At 51.8% G+C, this 21,366-nt stretch overlaps 1 protein-coding gene across 2 annotated transcripts in view; it reads right to left on the reverse strand.

Moving 5' to 3' along the window:
- Positions 1-5,706: 5,706 nt before the first annotated feature.
- The window catches only part of SH3RF3 (SH3 domain containing ring finger 3), a 370,552-nt gene continuing 354,892 nt past the window's right edge, over positions 5,707-21,366 (reverse strand). Inside the window, exons 9-10 of one of the 2 annotated variants that reach the window (XM_055240629.2) lie at positions 19,992-20,323; positions 5,707-8,837 (exon numbers count right to left, since the gene is read on the reverse strand). In XM_055240629.2, coding sequence (XP_055096604.1) covers positions 8,669-8,837; positions 19,992-20,323 — 501 coding nt within the window. In that variant the 3' untranslated portion in view covers positions 5,707-8,668. The remainder of the gene's footprint in view (positions 8,838-19,991; positions 20,324-21,366) is intronic. The other variant, XM_063616653.1, reaches the window with a different exon arrangement.

The following is a 21,366-nucleotide window of genomic DNA, read 5'->3' on the forward strand; positions in this document are numbered from 1 at the left end:
CATTCATATCAGCCATTCCCTGTGCCATCAACAGAGGGAGCTCCCGACACAGTTTGCATCTACACACCCCGTGAGAGACAAGGAACGCTGCCTCCTGCCTCTGGCCTGGAAGGCTCAGAGACCCATCCCTGGCCATTCTCACCTCAGCCCTCTCCTCCACACCTGCTCTGGGCTCCCTCAGTTTCTTGATCCTGCCAAGCTCTCCCCAGCCTCGGGTATGTGCACAGACACCGTTCCCTCCAACCGAACATTCTTTCCCCTCTCCCAGCCTTGTGAATTTCTACGTAAGACTACATACAGTGTGGAGGTCCAGATAAGACCGGGACACCCTCTAAGTGGCCCTCCATGCCCCCACCCCTCCAACTAGTTAAGAGTTTCCTGTGATTCCTTTAGTACGTACTTTGCCCTATAGTATTTGCCTGGTAGCTACTGCCTAGTTATTTTGATTAATTTAACTTTTGACTTCATTATGACCTGGTCTCCATGGGCACAGGCACTGTTATGGGCTGAATTATGTTCCCCAAAAATTCGTATGTTGAAGTCCTAGCTCCCAGTGCCTCAGCGTGTGTCTCTGCTTGGAGATTAAGTTAAAATGAGGCCATTGGTGGGCCTAATCTGGCCTGACTGGTGTCCTTGTGAGAAGGGTGAGGGTAGAGGGGGTGGAGGAGGATGAGAAATTGCTTAAAGGGGACAATGTATGTTATTCGAGTGATGGATACACTAAAAGTCCTGACTTGACCACTATGGCATGTAACAAAATTGCACCCCATAAATTTGCACAAATTCATTTTAAAAAGAAGAGGAACACTGGATACAGACACACAGAGATGAATCTGGGCAAGACGACCCGCTACAGCTGCTTGACAGAGTGAGGAGACAGCGGTGTGCAAGCTGAGGAGAGAGGTCTCAGAGGAAACCAACCCTGCTGCAACTTCAACCTTGGACTTCCAGCCTCCAGCACTGTGACAGAATGTATTTCTGTTGTTTCAGTCACCCAGTGCATGGTATTTTAGTATGGCAGCCCAAGTGACTGATACAGGCACGTGGGTTTGCACACTTCTTTCCATAGCACCAAATACAGCATAATCTGACAGGCGGCTGGGCCCCACCGGGCAGTCCTCCAGGAAGGCCTGAATACCTGGGGTGGGTCCTCTTGCCTGGATTCATCTCCGTGATGCTGGTGCTGGGCCCAGAGCAGAAGTAGCTGTTGAATGAATGAGTAGAGTGGGAAGGGGTGGAGAGAAGATGCCCAGACCCAGGCAAGTCCTGTGTGACCCTGACAGATGGGCACTTCCTTCCATTTCTCCAGGCAGGAATGGGTAAGCTGGTCGCGAGCTCCTTGCCTCATGTGCTGGTGTTGTGCATTCTTGCCGAGAATGTCCAGGCAGGAAGCACTCTGGGACCCATCATGGAGTGGACTGCATTCCCCTGTCTCGGGCTTGTAGTGCCTTTGCTCCTCAGGCACAGACCACCGAGTCCACGACTACCCACACGGCTTGCCTTCCTCTCCAGATGTAAACTCTGGCTGGGGTGGGCAGCTGTGTCTGTCCTTTCATGCCTTATCTGGGGTGCCCCGTCTGAGCACTTACATTCATCTGTGACTGCTCACTGATCTGATGAGTGAGTGGGTGAAACCAGGCCATCGAGGGGTGCGGTGAGTGGGTGTCCCATGTGACACTTCCTGGCTGTCTCCAGGCTTTCATCTGGTTCCATTTTTTTTTTTTTTTTAGAACATTACAGAACGTGACTTCTTCCAAATAAAGAGTTCTTTCTTCACATTTGTAATGATGTCCACGTCTGTTGATGTTTCCTCTGGGACTTCTTTTAGATCCCGTTTTTGTATCTCATTTTCCTAAATATGGTATGGTGGCCCTCGGATACCATATGGACCCATGCTTTTGCACACTGCCGTGGGGTTCCAGCGCCACGTCCTGGAGGAGTGGCCCTGGGGAGTGTGCGTCTGCAGTTTTTATCTGCCCAGTCATGAGCTCCTTTTGTTTTTGCCAATAGCTCTACGTGTATCTTCTCACCCCCACTCCCAATCCATGAAGTTTGGGCAGGGCTGACACCTCAGGCGCTATCCATCAATACATACATGTCCCCTGTCCAAAATGGCTGAGTCAGGGAGGGCAGCACGGGCCAAATGGAGCCAGTGAGAATCAATGCCAGGATTTTGGCTGGGCCCATGGAGAAGGAGCAGGCCTATTTTTGCAGGGATGGGGAAGGTGTCAGATGGCATCCTGAACCCGCTGGTCCTCATTGTGCTATAAGGTGGGGAAATCTGCTGAGGAAGGAGCCACGTAGAGGGCAGCAGAGCTCAGCAATACCCACAAACGTCATGTGAGCACCTGGACCCAGCTATGCCTGAAGCAAACTCACCTAAACCAGTGTTTCTTAGTGAACCCACTCTTGGCATTTGGGACAGGACAGGCTTTGCCATGTGGGACTACTGTACACATTGCAAGATGTCTCACATCCCTAGGTCCAGCAGAATGCCAAGTGTCCTCATGGAACACCAGCCCCATCATTTGCATACGTCTGATTGACTGCCCTCGGCTTTTCAGTTGAGTCAAGGAGTCCTCTTTTGACTTATTCCAATTGGTTTTTGGGGCAAGTTCAAATGATGGGCCCCAGACAAACAGCTGCTGCCACTCTCTTGGGTGTCTGGGATTTAACCCTTACCATGTTAAACACCAGCTGACCCTGGTGTGGCTGTAGGGCTGAGCCCAGGATTTTCACTGAGGGAGGGGTCAAGGTCTGGAGCCACATGGTGGGTAGCACAGGCTCCTATCACTGTGGGAAGATGGAGACCACTGCTTCTCGTGCTGGAGAAGAGCACAGAGAGGAGAGTCAGCAGAACACAGCCAGCCTCGGATGCTGGGGCCACAGGGGGAACAGAAGCAGGGCTCCAACAGCTCACAGGTCCCAGATGTGTCCCCTGTGGTCAGCTGAATGTGATCTTTTTTGAGAAGTGAAGGGACCCCCCTGGAAGGGTGACATGAAACAGAAGGGAGAAGAGAACTACGACAGACTGCTTAACCCTAGAAGGTCCTGACCGATTCCAAGATGGTCACTGGTCTGTGAGGCCCCGCTAGGGGTGGAGCTGGCTCGGGAGGGGGTCACATCTCAAGCCTCAGCTGGCACCTTGGGCAGCACAGACATCGTGGCGGTGGGTGGGCGCTGTGCTCTGCCTTGGCATTTAGGGTCTCAGCACTGGCAGAGGCATTTAGACCTTCCTCCTTGCTCGCGTTTTGCCCAGGCCATTCTCCCCTAGGGAGAGCTCAGAGCCGATCACTCCTGGCCAGTCTCCACCTGCAGCCTCCAGCCCCCAAGACTGTGGGACTGGCATGGACCCCGCCCAGCTGTCAAGGCCTGCCTGGGCCCGTTCCTCTTCTCCCACTGCTCTGTGTGGGGTGGCTGAGCACTGGGGCTGAACTACAGCTTGATCTAGCCATGTGGCCTCACACCAAGCATTGGACGGTGGTGCCTCGGTTTCCCCATATTTGAAACAATATGATAGCAGTCCCACCTCATTAGGTGGTTAGTACTACCAGCAGAGCCCCCTGTCAGAACCATCATTTTAGTATTTCTGCTGCATTCAAGAAAAGCCAGAGATTGGAAGTCAGAAGTCCTGGCTCTGCCTCTTATTTAATTCAGAGCTAACAACAGAACTTCTTGGAATAAAATGGGGATGATACAAACCACACTTCGGGGGCTGTTGTAAGGATCCAGGGACATAACATATGTGACAACTCTATGCAGATAAAAGGCTGTGAATAGTCTCCCTTCCCTCCGAGAAGCCCCCACCCTGTCCTGCCCCACCCTCTGCAAGGCCCCAGGGGAGGTCTCTAGGAGCATGGCACCCTCTCTCCAGGGTCTTCACAAGGTTGTTTAGGTGCCTAAGATCAAATGTCTCATGCCATGGCCACCTACCTGTGTGTTGTCTTCGCAGCTCTGCTGAGAGCTAGTGGTGCTCACCCTCCTGGCTCACCCTGCAGCTCCTGCCATAGGCCGGGCCATGGAGCCTTTCTCCCGAGAAAGAAGACTCGACGCCCCTCCGCAGTTCAGGCGCACCCCCTGTCAGTGTCAGTTAGAGGCAGGGACACCAACTCCCATCACAAAACCCACAGGGACTGAGGCCTCAACTGAAGGCCCAGCTCACTGGCGGCTAATGAGGAACATCTCAGCTACACAGGCCCAGTGGTAGACTACTGTTCAGATAATGCCCTGACTCCCACTGTTCTCTCTGTCGTTGCTAAATCAGTAAAGGAAAATTACTTGTTTGTTTGCTTAGGAGCATGGATTTGGAACACAGGCAGTGGGGTCTGTGATTTTAATGTAAAATGGCACCAGGCCTTGATGGGTTGCTGTGCGATTTCTGTAGGCAGGATACCTCCACTCGGCAGGCTGGCTGGGATGGCCTGTCAACCACCTCTCCAGACAGACTGTGATGGGCACTGCCCACATTTCCTCTGGCTCTCCTCTTCCTATACTCTCGTCCTTGAGATATCAATTCTATTAAGGAGTACAGATTTGGCACCCAGCTTTTGAGTTCAGAGGGTAGACTTGACATTGGATAAGTAGACGAGTTGGAGTCATGGCTGTCCACTGAGCTATGTGACCTGGGGCAAGTCATTTAACCTCTTACAATCTTGATTGCTCATGTAGCAAATGGAGGCAAGAGTGGTGTCCACACAGCCTTGTCTGGAGGGTGAGTGAGCACACAGCAGGCCTCCTTACCACAGTGCCAGGCCTGCACTGACCTCCCCAGTGACTGTCCATGCTGTGTTAATCTTGTACAATTTCACTTTTTTAAAAAAATTATTTTATTTGCTCATACAAGGGTCTCTGTATGTTGCCCAGGCTGCACTTGAACTCCTGGGCTCAAGCAATCCCCCTGCCTTAGCCTCCAGAGTAGCTAGGACTACAGGCATGCACCACTGCCTGGGAATGTCACTTAATTTTTACAGTAGAGTAAAATGGCTCTTTGCTAAGTGTTCTTCCAGCTCAAATGTGTTTGTAGATGTGTCTCAGCTAAGAGAACAGTGAAAGCCTGTTTCAAGAAACATGTGGTTCCAGGCATGGATCAGGCTGTCGGGCCAGCCCTCTGCCAGGCGTTAGGCTGGCTGATTGGAGACAGACGCACCTTCCTGGAAATCAGTGAGCTCCTGGGCTCTTCTGTTGGTGGGATTCCCTGCATCCCCATCCTGTGCTCCAGGGAATGGCTGCCATGGCTCAGGCACCCCAAGGGCCAGAGAGACAAGGCTAAGACCAGGAAAGTGCTGGTCTCAGAGGTTAATACCAGGCACTTCTGGTTACAAGGGACTTGAATAATGACAAGAAAAGGAGGCGTCATCTACAGCAAGCCACCCTGCCCTTCCAGGCACACGAGCCCCTAGAGGGGAACTGGAGACCCTCCCCACCCAGCCCACTGCTGGCTTCCGTGGCTTGGCTCTTACTGCCCAGCTCCTGGGTCTCTGGCATGTGCTGGGTACAGACATTTGATGTCACGACTCTCCCATCTCCTTGACTAATGCCATCCTGATACAGACTCGGTGCCCCCCACACAAGAGCACTGAGGGGCAGGTGCATGAGCCAGCTGGGCTGTTCAGCAGGCAGGTGGGCCGTGCTTTCAGGTTCTGCTCCTACCTGGGTCCCTCTTGGCCTCTGCTGGACCCTGCTGCTCCCAACATGCAGACACAAGGCTTCTCCATGTTCATTTTTATTTAAAGACTCAGAAACACAGGCATCATGGTTCGTCATCACTGACAAATCTTCCAAAATCACACGCTGACATTTGTGTCTAACATAAACACTTGGGGTAGGGTGTGTGTGTTCGTGTGTGTGAACTGTGCAAAGTACAAAGGATCTCCCAGTCGGCTGAGCTTGTTTTGAGGTGCCCGGCCTGGCATCACCCCATGAGGATGCCAGGAGAGCACCAGTGGCCGCCATCTTCTCTGCCTCCCTCTGGGCAGAGGCCCCTGGTGGCCTGCAGTCCTGTCCCTTCGGTGTCCACTGACTTCAGCCATGGCTGTGGACTCTACCATGCTCCTCAAAGGAAATCTCTGTGGCCCCCCAAGGCCACTACATGGCTAAGATGTGTACATCATGGGGCCGGGATGAAACATAAGGGTTAGTTTAATCTTAACTGCCAAACATGTGTGCCCTTTGAGGCAAGATGGCCTGAAGAAAGGGCTAATTCTGCTCCTGCTCTTCTCTGCAAGCTACATCATCATGAAGGCTGCAGGGCCTAAATGAGTTTAAAATACTCAGAAATGCACGTGGGCCATGCATTTCCTCTGCCCTCATGCAGCCCGGCATTGGCTCCAGAGCTCTGGCCAGACCCACGCATCGCTCTCCTTCCTAAGGTGGCACCAACGCCCACCCTACTCTGCCCTGAAAGGGGCCAGCTGACATTCTCCAAAGACATGGAGATACTCGCCCCAGCTCTCTACCATGCTGCGTGCAGTGGGCTGTGGCCTCGCCCCCCACCAGGAGGGTGAAGCATACTTCTACCTGAAGCACCACGTGGGCCATGCCTGGGAGAGGAAGAACGTTCAGGTTACGCTATTCTGTTGCTTGGTACCTGCGTGCCTTGAAAAAAAAGACTTAAAAAAAGTTACCTGGAGACTTGGCTTAGTCTGGTTTCCCTGGAGAACACCTGCGTCCAGGTTGTTGATCTGTGCACCTCTTTGGTGACAACATGAATTTAAACACGCACAGGATTTTGGTGCAGGATGGGCAACTGATGAAGTTTGGCAGTAATGGTAAATAGATAGCTTTTGGTTGTCATTAACCTGGCACACAGAAGTTCCTATGTTTAAGCCAGACTTTTTCTTCTTTGATTCTGAACAACTTCTTCAAGCCTATTAAATCTGTTATCATCTGGAGAGAGGGAAAGGCATGACCCCCGCCGTGTGGTAACCACCTGGAAGTAACAAGTAGCCAAGTCACGTCCCCAAACAGGAACTCTGAAAATAAGCGGCCCGTGTTTCAAAGGCTTTATGCCAGGCAAGAGAATGTATTTCTGGAACTGGTTACATCCCTGAAAACCAGTGACACCCTATGTTATCAAAGGCTAGTTTCTTCAGCTTAATTTAAGTCTGAATGGTATTTGTAAAAATATAGGTGGAGAGAGGGGTGCTGGATCAAAATTTTGAGGTGATAAAAATGTGTTCCTAAGGTGTGAATCTTGAGAACAAAATTGTCTCCCAAAGGGCTCCTGATCAGTTTTCCTGGGAAATGAGCCATGGTGCTAATGAATATACATTCATCAGCCCCACTCAGGGAGGTCCCAGCATCAAAGCTGCACCTCCTCCTCTCTCGCCCTCCCAGCTCCCCGATCTTGCAAGCCTGCAGCAGTGCCACAACCCCCTGATCTCCTTGTACCTCTGGTCTCCAGCAGATGAAGGCTTGCACTGCCTGAAATGGGAGCAGTTATTTATTTTTAAAAAAGAAGTAAAATGGTGGTGGTGATCTAAACTGTTGTGTAGAAACTGCACATTTTGATACCAAGAAATCATCTTCTGAGAATGCTAATTGCAGTTCTCTCTGAGGCAATAAAGGGAAGATTTTGCCTTCCCGGCTGGGGTTGACCTGCGTGCTCCTTCTACCGCCACACAAAAGGACAATTATAGTGGCCCTTCCTCGAAATGTTTCCAGGTCTTGAATAATAATCATCGCCGTCTAGACAGAGCGCGGGGTTTTGGTAAGAGTTTAAAGAAACCGGCTGCTTCCAAGCTCCCTCCGACCCCCTCAGTGGATCCACCCCGCCAGCCCCCAGAGTACTGGCCAGCACTGAGGTGCGGGATGGGGGTTTCTCGGCGCTGTCCCAAACCCATATGGGAAATATAAAAATTCTGCCCCTTTGATGTCGCCTCAGACATCTTTTCTTTCAAGCTCAACCAAGTCATTACTAGTTTTACAAAAAGGCAGCACCAGATGTATGAAAAATAGGCAATGTCTGACCTATTAGAAATATATAAAGTCTAACAGCTGTACGTTAAAAATATGCTGTAAGAAAGAAGTAATGCAAGGGACAGTGGTGGTGAACAGAAAGTGTTGCTTATACTACTGGCAGGACACAAACCCACAGATTCTGCTCCGGTTCCCACAGGGGCGGTGGGGTGCCCTCTCCGGGGCACCCCCAGGGCCTCACAAACACCCCTGCTGAGCAGCCGGGCGGCAGGTGACTGAGGTATATAGAATGGTGACAGAGCAACCTGGGCCCCGCGGGAAGCCCAGGGCAGCCCAGAAAGATGATCTCCAGCGCTCTTGGCCCCCATGCCACCCACTTCACCTGCAGACCTCCTGCAACCTCCAACTCTGCTTAGGTGGTAAATGAGAACGCTGCCGTGGCTGCAAACCACAGCCACAGGCCTGCCTGTGCCGGCACCTGCCTCTCTTCCTCAACGTGCTTTCTTTGCAGTTTCCACAGAGGGGGTGGGCATTTCCTTGAAGAACATCCCAGGTGTGCTCTCCGTTGGGGGTTTTGGGAGAAGGCACGACCTCCACAGTCCCTGGCCCCCACCCTGGGCCAGGGCGTCCCCCGCCAGGTGACTTGGAGATGACCTGGAACCCTTGGGGCGCCGTGGCTCCCTCTCTGTGTGCCGTGAGGCTTCCCAGGCGACCTCCCCCTCTGCAAGCTGGGTGCAGGGAGCACCAGTCCTCAGAAGCTCTCGACGAAGCTGCCCGGGAAGAGGCCTGTGCGGCCGTTCCGTTGCAGGGTCCCCTTGTACCAGCCGTCCTCGCGCTTCTTGTGCACAAAGACAATGTCGCCTTCCTTCAGCTCGATCTCCGCCTCACTCTGGGGTGGGTATGAGACCACCACGCGGTACCTGGGGAAACAGCACAGTAGGTGAGCCCTGCACAGACTGTCTCCATCTGCTGGGTCGTGCTTTCTCTTTTTCTTCCCTCGGTGTAAATTACTGTTATTTGCTGCTATTTTCCCACTTTATACAATTTCTATTTATCTTTATTTTTAATTTTTTCAAAACTCTTTTGAAATTTTTCATTTTTTTTGTAAAAAAAATTTAAAAGACATTTCCCCCTGCTGTCCTTTTAGATGCTGATCTATGAAGAAGCTGGACTGTTTCACCCCCTTGAAAATTCTCTACCCAAGCACAGCCCCCCACCTCATATCCACGCTCCTGCCCTGGCCCACCCACCCAGACTGCGGCCTCCCAGGGGCAGGGGTGGGGGAGGGTCAGGACGAACTGTGTCCCCATTTGCCCCATCCTAACGTCAAGACCCTGGGCTTGTGTCCTCACCTCCCCCTCTGTAGGTTCCTCTGAAAAGCATAGCCCCTCAACTGCAGCACCACCTCACAGACTGGGGCCCAATGTGATGTGTGAAAGGTACTTGGAATATTGTTTTTGTAAATTGTCCTTATTTTTTTTGAGACAGGGTCTTGCTCTTCCACCCAGGCTGGAGTGCCGTGGTATGATCCTAGCTCACTGAAGTCTTGAGCTCCCAGGCTCAAGTGAGCCTCCCACCTCAGCCTCCCGAATAGCTGGGACCAAGGCACATACCACCATGCCCAGCCAATTTCTAAATTTTTTTGTAGAGATGGGGTCTTGCTATGTTGCCCAGGCTGGTCTTGAACTCCTGAGTGCAAGTGATCCACTGGCCTCAGGCTCTCCAAGTGCTGGGATTATGAGCATGAGCTACCGTGCCCAACCTGTCCTTATTTTTAAATGTGCTCCAAAAATCGTAAAATTTTTTCCCAGTGCCTTAGCATTGGAACTGGCTGAGGCCACATCACCAACATCAATAAGGCCCAACTTTCCCCACATCTCATTTCCACAAGACTTGGGCCCCCTGCAGCCTCTGAGGCCTCTCTGGAGTCCCTATTTTCAGAGCAATATGCCGTAATATGGAAGCAGAGACAGGAGCCTTCCCTGGGGCCTTCCCTGCATGGCCTCTGCCTGCAGGGGCCAGGGGCATGGGGCGTGCTGCGTGGCAGGTGCTGGAGCTCTGAGTGCACCCCAGGGGCTCTCTGGGCTGTGGCAGGTGCTCCTGACAACACTTAGCTGTGGCACTGACCAAGAAGAGTTCTCTCCTTGACCACACTCCAGACTGGCTCCTCTGAGCCCTCTTCTTGGCTGGGCCTCACCTCTGCCTATAACAACTTGAACAACCACTAACATAGCTTCTAACTGCTCAAGGTGGCATCCGTAGGCTGACTCCAGCCCCCTTTAAAGTGCCTGCCTGAGAAACCTCAAGGCAGCCAAAAGAATTGACTGTGAGTTCCAGCCACACCTGAGGACAGGGCCTGTCTCCTGACTTCAGTGAGCACGTCAGCACGTCCAGATGTGTTCACACGGACCACCCGCTTCCACCATCTGTAACTTTTCACTTCCCTCACTCTCCTGAGCCCCTACTCACTGCCTCCCTGCTCCCCCATTCTCTCTTGGAAACCCCCAGTCACTTGTGTGCCAATTGAACCTGAGCTCAGCTCAGCCTGGATCCTATTCCCCATTGCGAATGTCCATTATGTTGCCGATTAAAACCTGTCTGACCACCTTCACTAGTGTCCGGCTATGATTATGTTTGACAGGACACACACACATACACACACACACCCCTGCTCTGCTATCCCACACCCATCCTGCAAGCCGCAGAGGAGGAGGAACAAGGCTGAAAAGCAGCTGTGGTGGCCCCAGGAGAGCCTTCCTCTAAAACGCTGCCAAGGACGAACCAGTTGGGCCTTGTGCCCTCAGCCCTCATGCTTGTGGTCTGACGGGCAGGGCCCCATCCCCACTCCCACTAGCTGGGCCTCCCTCTGCCCTGGGGAAACTCCACAGGGGCATGCTTGTCCGAAGCCTGGCTGGGCCCCTGCACCCCCAGCCCTTGTGTGGGTGAGGACTGTGCAGCAAGGGCTGAGAGAAGATGCCCCCGGGGCACCAGGGTGTTGCACCTCCCATCTAAAGCCCAGATCCCACATGTGGTGGGTTTTGCGGCAGGCAGGGTGCAGCTATCCTCTCTGCCTAAAAACCCCTGGCTGACGGTTCCTCAGACACCCGCTTTGCTGAGCAGCACCGAGATGGGCCTGGTAGGACGAAGGCACTCAATAACCAGCACTGGACTGCCTGGGTACCCATCTCCACAGACGCCGAGGCTGTCTAGGAGACATGGCCCCCGTGGCTCTGGATGCCTTCCCTGGTGGCCTCCATGTGGGTCTCCTGTGGGTGGCTCCTGGTCCTGGCAGCTGCCTGCTCTGGGCCTCCTGCTGTCACCCTGCTTGGACTGAGTTGCCTCACAGCTGAGGCTCCTTTTGGACAGAGGCTCAGAGGGCTCCAGCAGTCCCCATCCCTCTCAGAGAAGGGGCCACGGTCTAAACGCCCCAGCATTCCCAGGCCCTCCACACTGCGCCCCTCCCACTCCGCCAGCTCTGCCTCACTGCGCCCTGGCGACCCCAGGTGTACCCACCTCAGGGCTCCTGCATATGCTGCTCCCTCTGCCCAGAACGCCCTTCCCTGTGTGGCCATGCCAGGCCTGCCCTTTCCCAGCTCTTACCATCTTCTACCACCCAGCCATTCACCTGTTTACCCAACTCATCCTGCCTCCTGCACCAGTCTGCAAGCTCCATCGCCACAGGGATTACTGCACACCTGCTCCAAGTGTGGCTCACATACTTCAGGACCCCCCACAGTTCCCTGGGCCCTTCCTGGACCTACTTGATACGACTTAGGGGGAATGGACTAGGGAATGTGGATTTTCAGCAACTCTGGGAGGGAATGCTTGCACATTGGTGTCTGAGAATCGAGCTGAGTACATGCTTGAGGAGGAAGCCTTTGCCCTTCCGCAGCCCACCTGCTCACAGAGCCTGGGGTGCAGAAGCCATGGCATTGGGGCAGTTTGGCTTGGTGCTGGGCTCAGGAAAGATGTGCAGACAGGAGACCAAGGCCCAGTCCTATGGAGCGCACAGCCCATGGGCACACAGGCCCAGCTTGCATCAGGCTGGCAAGAGGAGGAGGCATGGAGGATGGGCTCCTGAGGCTGACTTGGGGGTGCAGTGTTCCTACTCCTGGGGAAGCAGAACAGGCCAGGTTCTGGGTCCCAGTCCCGAATACCAGCCAACTCTAAGTGTCTCGGAGCATCTACAGGTGCACGAGGGTTGGACTGGTTCCCATGGGCTGTCTGCCGGCGAACCAGACGCTGCTCTCAGGGACGTGCAGGCGGGGAGGAAGGAGGGCAGGCAGAGGCACTTCCTTCCTCCCAGCCCAGCGTCTCTGTGAGGGCTTCCTGCTGGCCCTCCTTGAGGAGGACAGATGGCTGCCAGGATGCAGCCAGCGGTCTGTGAAATCAGACAGCATGCACACAAACCAAGGCTGCGAGGGCCTACAGGACCAACGCCATCCTACCTGTGGCCTTCTGCCATCCTCCACCTCTTCCAAACACCTGCTCCTCCTCTCTCTTCCCCAAGGAAAGAAAGGAAGGCAAAGGGCGAGATGATTTCTCAGACTCTGAATGCAAGTTTTGGCTTTTGCCTCAACTTCCAGATGTGAAATAAACAAGCAGCTTTAAAAATATAATTTGTTAGAAAGATGTAATTTGGTGCTTCTGAGCAATTCAATGATTTAATGAGCCCAGATGGATGTGGGCTGAATTTATATGAGACAAGCATTTAACGTTTCTGTCCAGATCATTCCAAGACTCTGAGCTGTTCTTCCTGCTGCAGGAAAGTAATTGATACTCCCCGTTATAGACACAGAGGGCCATTGTCGTGTCCGTGTGAGCAGCTGAGGATGACAGCTACTCCCAGGTCACAACTGTGCGTCATAAATCAGCGAGCAACTCTGCCCTGCTGAGTATAATTAAGGTTATGGCAACCACGGCTAATTTTCAGACACGGGGCTCAAGGAATCCAAATGGGCAAAATCAGAATGAATTCTCATTCCATTATTATTACCATTAGCTCTGTGTACGAGGTTTAGATGTTCTGCTTTCCTTGGGGGTCGTCTGTTTCCCTCCCTGACAACAGGGTCTGCAAAGTGGCCCTCCATGTGGTAGCCTTTTCAGAGCACTTGCTCCAGCATAGGAAAACGAATGAGCCCGAGTCTATGGAATGTGCTGGTAACAGCGTGGTGTCTGCTAGGAACTTGGGGATAAGAATACTTCTATACCCTGGACACTAAACTGTAATATCAACACACATATTAGTTGTTTATGGCTGTAACGAATGACCATAAGTGTAGTGGCATCACACTATACAAATTGATTATAGTTCCATCCGTCAGAACTCCAACACGGTCTCACTGGGCCAAAATCAAGGCGTCTGCAAGGCTGGCTCCTCCTGGAGGCTCTAGGGTAGAAGCTGTTTCCTTGCCTTTTCCAGTTGCTAGAAGCTGCCTTCATCCCTTCTCTGGAGGCTTCTTCCTCCATCTTCAAAGGGGAGTGCTCTCATCATGCCACTCTGACCTTCTCCTCTGCCTCTCTCTTCTACTCATAAGGACCCTTTGTGATTACACAGGGCCCACCTGGATAATCCCAGGTAATCTCTTTATTTTAAAGTCAGCTGGTTAGCAACTTTCATTCCATCTGCAACCTGACTTCCTCTTTGCCATGTACGGTAACATAGTCATGAGTTTTTTGGGTTTAGGGCATAGACATCTTTGGGGGCCATTATTCTGCTCACCACACACATAATGGATCAGAGCAAGGGAAGTTGAAATCCTAACAAAGCCAAATAACTAAAAGGCCATCAAGAGCTGAGGATAAGCTGATCCAATGTGAACATCTGGGGAGAAGCCTGTGCAGGTCAAAGGGGTGGGGGTCAGCCAGGCTGTGGTGCAGGTGCCCTCATCATCACCATCTTACTATTATCATAGATGTCACAGCATATATTACTATTAGAGAGGTCATAGTGAAAGGTGAAGCCAGCTGGACTTCCTGGGTCGAGTGGGGACTTGGAGAACTTTTCTTTCTTACAAGAGGACTGTAAAACGCACCAATCAGCACTCTGTAGCTAGGAGTGTAAAATGCACCAATCAGCGCTCTGTAGCTAGCAAGAGGATTATTAAATGCACCAATCAGCGCTCTATAAAATGCACCAGTCAGCGCCCTGTAAAACACACCAATCAGCAGGATCCTAAAAGTAGTCAATAACAGGGAGGATTGAAAAAAGGGCATTCTGATAGGACAAAAACGGAACATGGGAGGGGACAAATAAGGGAATAAAAGCTGGCCACCCCAGGGCAACCCGCTGGGTCCCCTTCCAGGCGGTGGAAGTTTTGTCCTTTCACTCTTCACCGTGAAGGTCCGTGGCTCCATTCTTGAAGTCAGCGAGACCACGAACTTGCCAGGAAACAACTCTGGACACAAGAGCATATATTATTATTGTTGTGTTGTTTAGTGTGCACTCATACTTTTTCTGGTGTTAATCTAGGTGATTTACAAGTATTATACTCAGACATGTATTATTATCCCCATTTTATGTATGTGGAAACTAGGACCATAAAAATGAAGAAAGGATGCCAGGCACAGTGGCTCATGCCTCACGCCCAGCACTCTTGGGAGGCCAAGGTGGGCGGATCACTTGTGGCCATGAGTTTGAGGCCAGCCTGGCTAACATGGCGAAACCCCGTCTCTACTAAAAATACAAAAATCAGCCAGGTGTGTTGGTGGATGCCTGTAATCCCAGCTACTTGGGAAGCTGAGGCACAAGAATCCTTGAATCTGGGAGGCAGAGGTTGCAGTGGGCCGAGATTGCACCACTGCACTCCAGGCTGGGTGACAGAGTGAGACTTTGTCTCAAAAAAAAAAAAAAAAAAGAAAGAAAGAAATGAAAGATGTTCAGGATGAAATGGCTGGTAGGTGGCCGGCGTGTCTGTCTACTCAAAGCCTCTCTATGATACTTGATACTGCCAAGGTGCAGAAGAGCCAGCAGGCAGGCATCCAGTGGGCAGGAGGAGCTGGTTCCAGAACTCAGCTTGCCTGGCCCTGCACCAGAATAGACCAGGGTTGGTGTAGCTCTGCTGGGGAACCGGGGCATTAGACAGTTTTAACCTGATGCCATGTGCATTTTCTGCCTGCATTTCCTATGACCACAGCCGTATTTTGAGTTCCACAAGCAACTTCTGGAAATTCAGCTCCCTCTCCACAGTCCGCAGGACAAGAATATGCCAGACACCTAAAGATGAGGTCCCCTTGGAAGGAATGGGGCATGGCCCTCTAGTTTACTTACACCCCAGGCTCGTGGGCTTGGCTCATAAGTCTACTTGTGAGGCTGGCCTGCTGCCTGCCAGCTGCTGGGGCAGGGCTGCTGAGCCTGCAGGCCTGGCTGACCCGGCCCCAGGGTGCTGCCCACAGTACACTCCCCTAGTCCTTTCTCAGAGGAGCTCCCTCTGTGGCACCTTCTACCTGAATGTCCTTCCTCTTGAGAGTGGAGAGGAGAGTAGCGCCCGCTTTCTTTCCAGCGTCTCGAGAGAGATGGTTGAGATCTGGAGGAGTCTGGACATAGGAGAGGCCCAAGAAATGCAGGCAGCAACACTGCCCATTCCTCCTTGGCATTTCGGGGTGGAAACCTTGACTCTGACAGCCCATACTGCCCTGCTGGCATTCCCACTTTCATGATCATAGGTGGGCCTTGCACACCTGAGGCCCTCCAGGAGTGCTTGGCAGCTGGAGTGTTCTGGCCCCATTGCAGGGACTCTCACCTCTGCACAGGGCGCAGCTCAGCAGCTCCTCCTCCAAAGTAAGCCTGGAGGTAAGTTTTACTCACAAGTCTGCAGGGCCCAAGTCCAAGTGCTCTCTGGTGCTGTCCCAGCCCGAGGAGTCAGCATTTTCCCAGTCATGCCCTCAGCTCCGACCTGCCAGGGCTCCCCAGGATACCAGGCAGCCCTGTGGCTACCACGTTGAGGGGAGGGGGCATTTCTGGGGCTCATGAGTGGTTTGGTTTCAGGCTGTATTTTGGAAACACTTCTCTTTAATGAGTGCTACAGAGCGTTTGGGTGCAAGGAGGCCACCAAGAGTCTCTGGGTACAATGACCCCTGATTAGATGGAACACTCAGAGAATGGGAGTGAGTCTCTGAATTTTCTAATTCATCAGAGACGCCCATCACTTTATAGAAACAGGGTCTTTCAAGACTTTTTATTGAGGTGTCTGGAAGTCATGTCTTTGAAGATAAAGTTGAGGGGTCTGGGGAAGAAGAATCCTAGGGGAGACATGAGAACAGCTTTGAACTATCCCAAAGTCTGTCATTCTCACGAGCCGGCAGACCAACTGTGTGACTCCAGACAAGGGCCAGGACCCATTCGGAAAACACAGGCATCAGGTGTTGGTCCCATGGAGGGAGGTTCTGATGCGGAGGAGACTCCTTAGGAGAGGATGGGAGGTGGAGGAAGTGGAGGAGGAGGACAGAAGGAAAGAGAAGGTGGGTGTGTGTTGTGTGTCTGAACGTGTTTGTGTGTTTGTATTATGTGTTTGCTTGATGTACAATTTGTGTATAGTGTGTGTATCTGTGTGTTATGTGTTTTGTCTGGTGTGTGTGCAGTGCATGTTTGGTGTGCAGTGTGTGTGTCTGCACAATGTATATGGTGTGTGTTTATGGTGTGTATGTATGGTGTGTGGTGTGTGTATGGTGTGTGATGTGTTTGTACAGTATGTGTGTGTATGGTGTGTGTTTGCAGCATGTCGGGGTGTGTGTTTGCAGGGTGTGTGGGGTGAGTGCAGTGTGGCATGTGTGTATGGTGTATGTGGGGTGTGTGTTTGCAGTGTGTGTGGTGTGTGTGTATTGTGTGTGGGGTGTGTGCAGTGTGTATGGTATATATGTGTATGGTGTGTGAAGGGTGTGGGTTTGCAATGGTGTGTGTGGGGTATGTGTTTGTATGGTGTATGTGGGGTATGTGTGTTTGTATGTATAGTGTATGCGAAGTGTGTTTGCACAGGTATGTGGTCTGTGTTTGCACGATGTATGTGTCGTGTGTGTGATGTCTGTAGCATGTGTGTTTGCAGTGTGTGGCATGTGTCTGTATGATGTATGCGGGGTGTGTTTGTATGGTGTATGTGTATTTGCATGGTGTGTATGGTGTATGTGTTTGTATGGTGTATGTGGGGTGTGTGTTTGCAGTGTGTGTGTTGTGTGTGTATATGCTGTATGTGTAATGTGTGTTTATATATGTGTGGTGTATCTGTTTGCATGGTGTATGTGTGGTGTGTGTGTATGATGTATGTGGGGTATATGTGTGTTTGTATGGTGTATGTGTGGTGTGTGTGTTTGTATGATGTATGTGGGGTATGTGTGTTTATATGATGTTATCTGTGGGATGTGTGTGTGTGTTTGTATGGTGTATGCATGGTGTGTGTGTTTGTATGATGTATCTGTGGGGTGTGTGTTTGTATGGTGTATGTGTGGTGTGTGTGTTTGTATGATGTATGTGGGGTATATGTGTGTTTGTATGGTGTATGTGTGGTGTGTGTGTTTGTATGGTGTATGTGTGGTGTGTGTGTTTGTATGATGTACGTGGGGTATATGTGTGTTTGTATGGTGTGTGTGTTTGTATGGTGTATGTGTGGTGTGTGTGTTTGTATGATGTATCTGTGGGGTGTGTGTGTGTTTGTATGGTGTATGTGTGGTGTGTGTGTTTGTATGATGTATCTGTGGGGTGTGTGTTTGTATGGTGTATGTGTGGTGTGTGTGTTTGTATGATGTATCTGTGGGGTGTGTGTTTGTATGGTGTATGTGTGGTGTGTGTGTTTGTATGATGTATCTGTGGGGTGTGTTTGTATGGTGTATGTGTGGTGTGTGTGTTTGTATGATGTATGTGGGGTATATGTGTGTTTGTATGGTGTATGTGTGGTGTGTGTGTTTGTATGATGTATGTGGGGTATGTGTGTGTTTGTATGGTGTATGTGTGGTGCGTGTGTTTGTATGATGTGTGTGGGGTATGTGTGTGTTTGTATGGTGTATGTGTGGTGTGTGTATGTTTGCACAGTGTGGTGTGCAGTGTGAACCCAGTCCCCCAAGCGCCTGGGGCCTGGTGGAGGGGAAGGCACTTCTCCCTGTGGGTGTGGCTGTATGGGCTGGGACTGGCATGGCAGTGCTGATGGATCTGCAGAACCCAACAATGGTGCAGCCCCTGGCGGAGCTGTGACATGTCCCACAATGTCCGCAAGCTGATAGTAGGCCCCGTGACTACACAGGACTGGGGGTGCTGCTGACCGCGCACCCTACAGTAGCTCAGGGCGTGGGCTCTGAGGTCAGAAAGCCCTCAGCTGAATCTCTGGCTTGGCCACTAACTAGCTGTGTGATCTTGGGCCAGTTACCTAGCCTTTTACAAAACCTCAGTTTCCTCATCTGTAAAACAAGGATAACTGATTTCACAGGGTTCTTGGGAGGGTTCACTGAGACTATACACATGCAGCGCTTGGGGAAACATTGCAGGCAGGGCCTGGCTGTCCTGGGCATGTGCAGCCAGAATCCATGCCCACTGCTGAGTGTTCTGAACATCACCCCTGTGCAGAACGCCCAGCTCTTGTGATGCTAACAGCAGGAGTACATGCGACTTCCATTCTAACTGGTTAGCAGAAGTCAGCAGCTGTGGGTCCTGCAGAGAGCCTTGTCCACTCTGGAGCCCCAGGCCTAGCCCCATAGGCTTGGTGCTAGGCATCATCTCTGTCAGGGCTGGCAAACTGCGCCTGTGGCTAATTTGTCTAGTATTAGAGCTATGAATATTGTTACATTTTGAAATGGTTGAAAAAGAAATCAGAAGACTATTTCATGACCTATGAAAATTGTATGAAATTTAAATTTCAGTGTCCACAAGTAGGGGTTTACTGGGACACCGGCCCATTCATCCACATACGGTGCGTGGCTGCGCTTCCACCGTGAAGGCAGAGGAAGTGGTCACCACAGACACAGCAGGACTGCAACATCTGCAGTATTTACCATCTGGCCCTTAACGAAGAACTTGTGAAGCTAGAAAACTATACAGAAGAGTATGTGAGGATAGAAAACTAGACCTCTGATCTAGATAGGCCCTGTCTCATTCCCTACCTGGCACTGGGAATGGTGTCTGGGAGGGTAGCAGGTGTTCAGGGCAGAGGCTGCCTTCCCGGGTTGCAGGCACCCGAATAGCCAAGGGAGCAAGGGTTCTGGCAGAAACACCAGGACTGTCTTTTTGGGAGGTTGTTTGTGTTTTATTATTTCAGCAATGTTACCATGTGTAGGCACTCAGTGAGGATCACATCTTCCTACCATCCTAACCTGACAGCCATTGTATCTCTCCGTGATGCCTTCAGCTTTTATCTGAGAGCCCTTTTAGGATGGATAACTCACACAGGAGGATCCAAGCCAGGTACGCCTCTAGCCCCAGGTGAAACTCAAGCACCTGCAGCCCTACAGCCCACAGCCTTAGTGGGCCATGTTGCCTCAACCGGACTCAGTTTCCAGATCGGTAAAAACCTAGGCTGAACCATGTGAAGTTGCTAGTAAGCATCGAAACGAATGAATTTTGGCAATTTCAAAGGGTTCAATCTGATGGACTATATACCCTTGAAGCCATGATAATTCAAGGGATATAGACTTGAAGCCATCTTGAGTAACATCATAATTCTAAGACGCCGAGTGGGTTGAGGCTTGCGACGGAAGAGCTGCTCCCTGAGTGGACACATAGGCTCACCAGGGACTCAGCCCAGGGGCCTGCTCCAGGATCCCCCAGGGTTGAGGGGGCACAGACCACTCACTGCCTAGTCTCCCACTATTTGCACTCAGAACCACTTGGTCCTGACACATTTCCTGATGGCTCCTTTGCAATCCCAAACTCAGGAACCAGATGGATGCAGAACGTGAAATAACACTCCAGTTCCCAGACTCGCTTCATCCAGCACTCACCACCCAAGCTCGGGACCATGTGGATCTGGGTGTTGAGGTACATCTGGTAAACCTAATCCCAGCAAGGCCACAGTGTCCCGGCTCCCCGAAGGTGGCTCCAGACCTCAGAGACCAAACCACAGCATGCCACAGAGCAGGCAAGCCCCTCCACTTACCTCTCTCTGGGCAACGGCTTAGGCTCGGGGCGGATGGCAGCCATGGACAGAGGTGCTTGCCGGGAAGGAGATGCGAAGTTTAGATCCAAGGAGCCTGCCTTCCTGTGCAGAGGCTCCATCCCCATGGCACCCTGCATCTCGCTCTCTATGGGGCAGGACCCTGCCCTACCATGGACAGACAGTGAGGACACTTCGGGGCCCACTGCGCCTTGGAGCAGGGCGTCCACAGCCACCTGGGGGTCATGGGTTGGAGACACAGATGGTGGGGAGCGTGACTTCTTCTTGGTGGATGCTCCGGCTAGAAGCTTCAGGAGCCCACTCTTCTTCTCTTTCTGGGGAGACACATAAGATGGAAACCAAACAGGTGAATGCTTCCCAATGCCCTTGCTGTCAGAGAGAGGGGAATGCATCTTTCTATGTGGAACTTTATTTTTAAATTTCTTATTTTTTTTAGAGACAAAAGACTTTACAACTCATAGCAACAGCAGTAGCCAGAGTACCAGCATTTTCTTGCACCAGTTCCCTGAACCCCAGTTCCCACAGGGTGGACCAGTGAGGGCCAGGTGACGCTTGCAGGCACACCAGGCTGTGTTAAAGCAGAGGACCTGGAGCTTCGGGACACCAAATCTTCTCTACTGGACTGTGAGGATGTTAGCCCTCTGCTCCGGAGTCAGGCAGTAAGCATGCCAGCTCTTTGCTTTGAAGATTGACATTATTTGTACTTTCCAAGGCTGGTAACTACATAGACATCTTGAAAAGATAGGCCAGCAGATGGCATCTCGGTTGTAAGATGGGTAGAAGGGTGAAAGACCCATGGAGAACGGTTCCATCGGGAAACTTTAAAGATAACCTTGTAAAGTGGCTCAGAGGAGGAAAACAAAGCTAAGACCAAGAGCTCATCCAGGCTGGGCACGGTGGCTCACGCCTGTAATCTCAGCACTTTGGGAGGCCAAGGTGGGCAGATCACTTGAGGTCAGGAGTTCGAGACCAGCCTTGTCAACATGGTGAAACCCTGTCTCTACTAAAAATACAAATATTAGCTGAGCGTGGCGGCACTTGCCTGTAATCCCAGATACTCAGGAGCCTGAGGTGGGAGAATAGCTTGAACCCAGGAGGCGGAGGTTGCAGTGAGCTGAGATTGCTCCACTGCACTTCAGCCTGGGTGACAGAGCGATACTCTGTCCTCTCCCGCCCACCCCCCGCCAGAAAAAAGCTCGTCCAACACTTGTTTTCCTTTCTCTTCCAAAATCTAGCAGAAATGTCCAAAATAGGGCCCGAGGCCCCCAGGGCAGGCCGGTGATGCCATTCTCAGAGGAGGATGCTGCTGATGGGCCATCCCCGACAACACAGCCCTCTCCGTCACGGGACCCTGGCC

This window comes from Symphalangus syndactylus, chromosome 14 (genome assembly GCF_028878055.3).
Source record: "Symphalangus syndactylus isolate Jambi chromosome 14, NHGRI_mSymSyn1-v2.1_pri, whole genome shotgun sequence".
NCBI lineage: Eukaryota > Metazoa > Chordata > Mammalia > Primates > Hylobatidae > Symphalangus > Symphalangus syndactylus.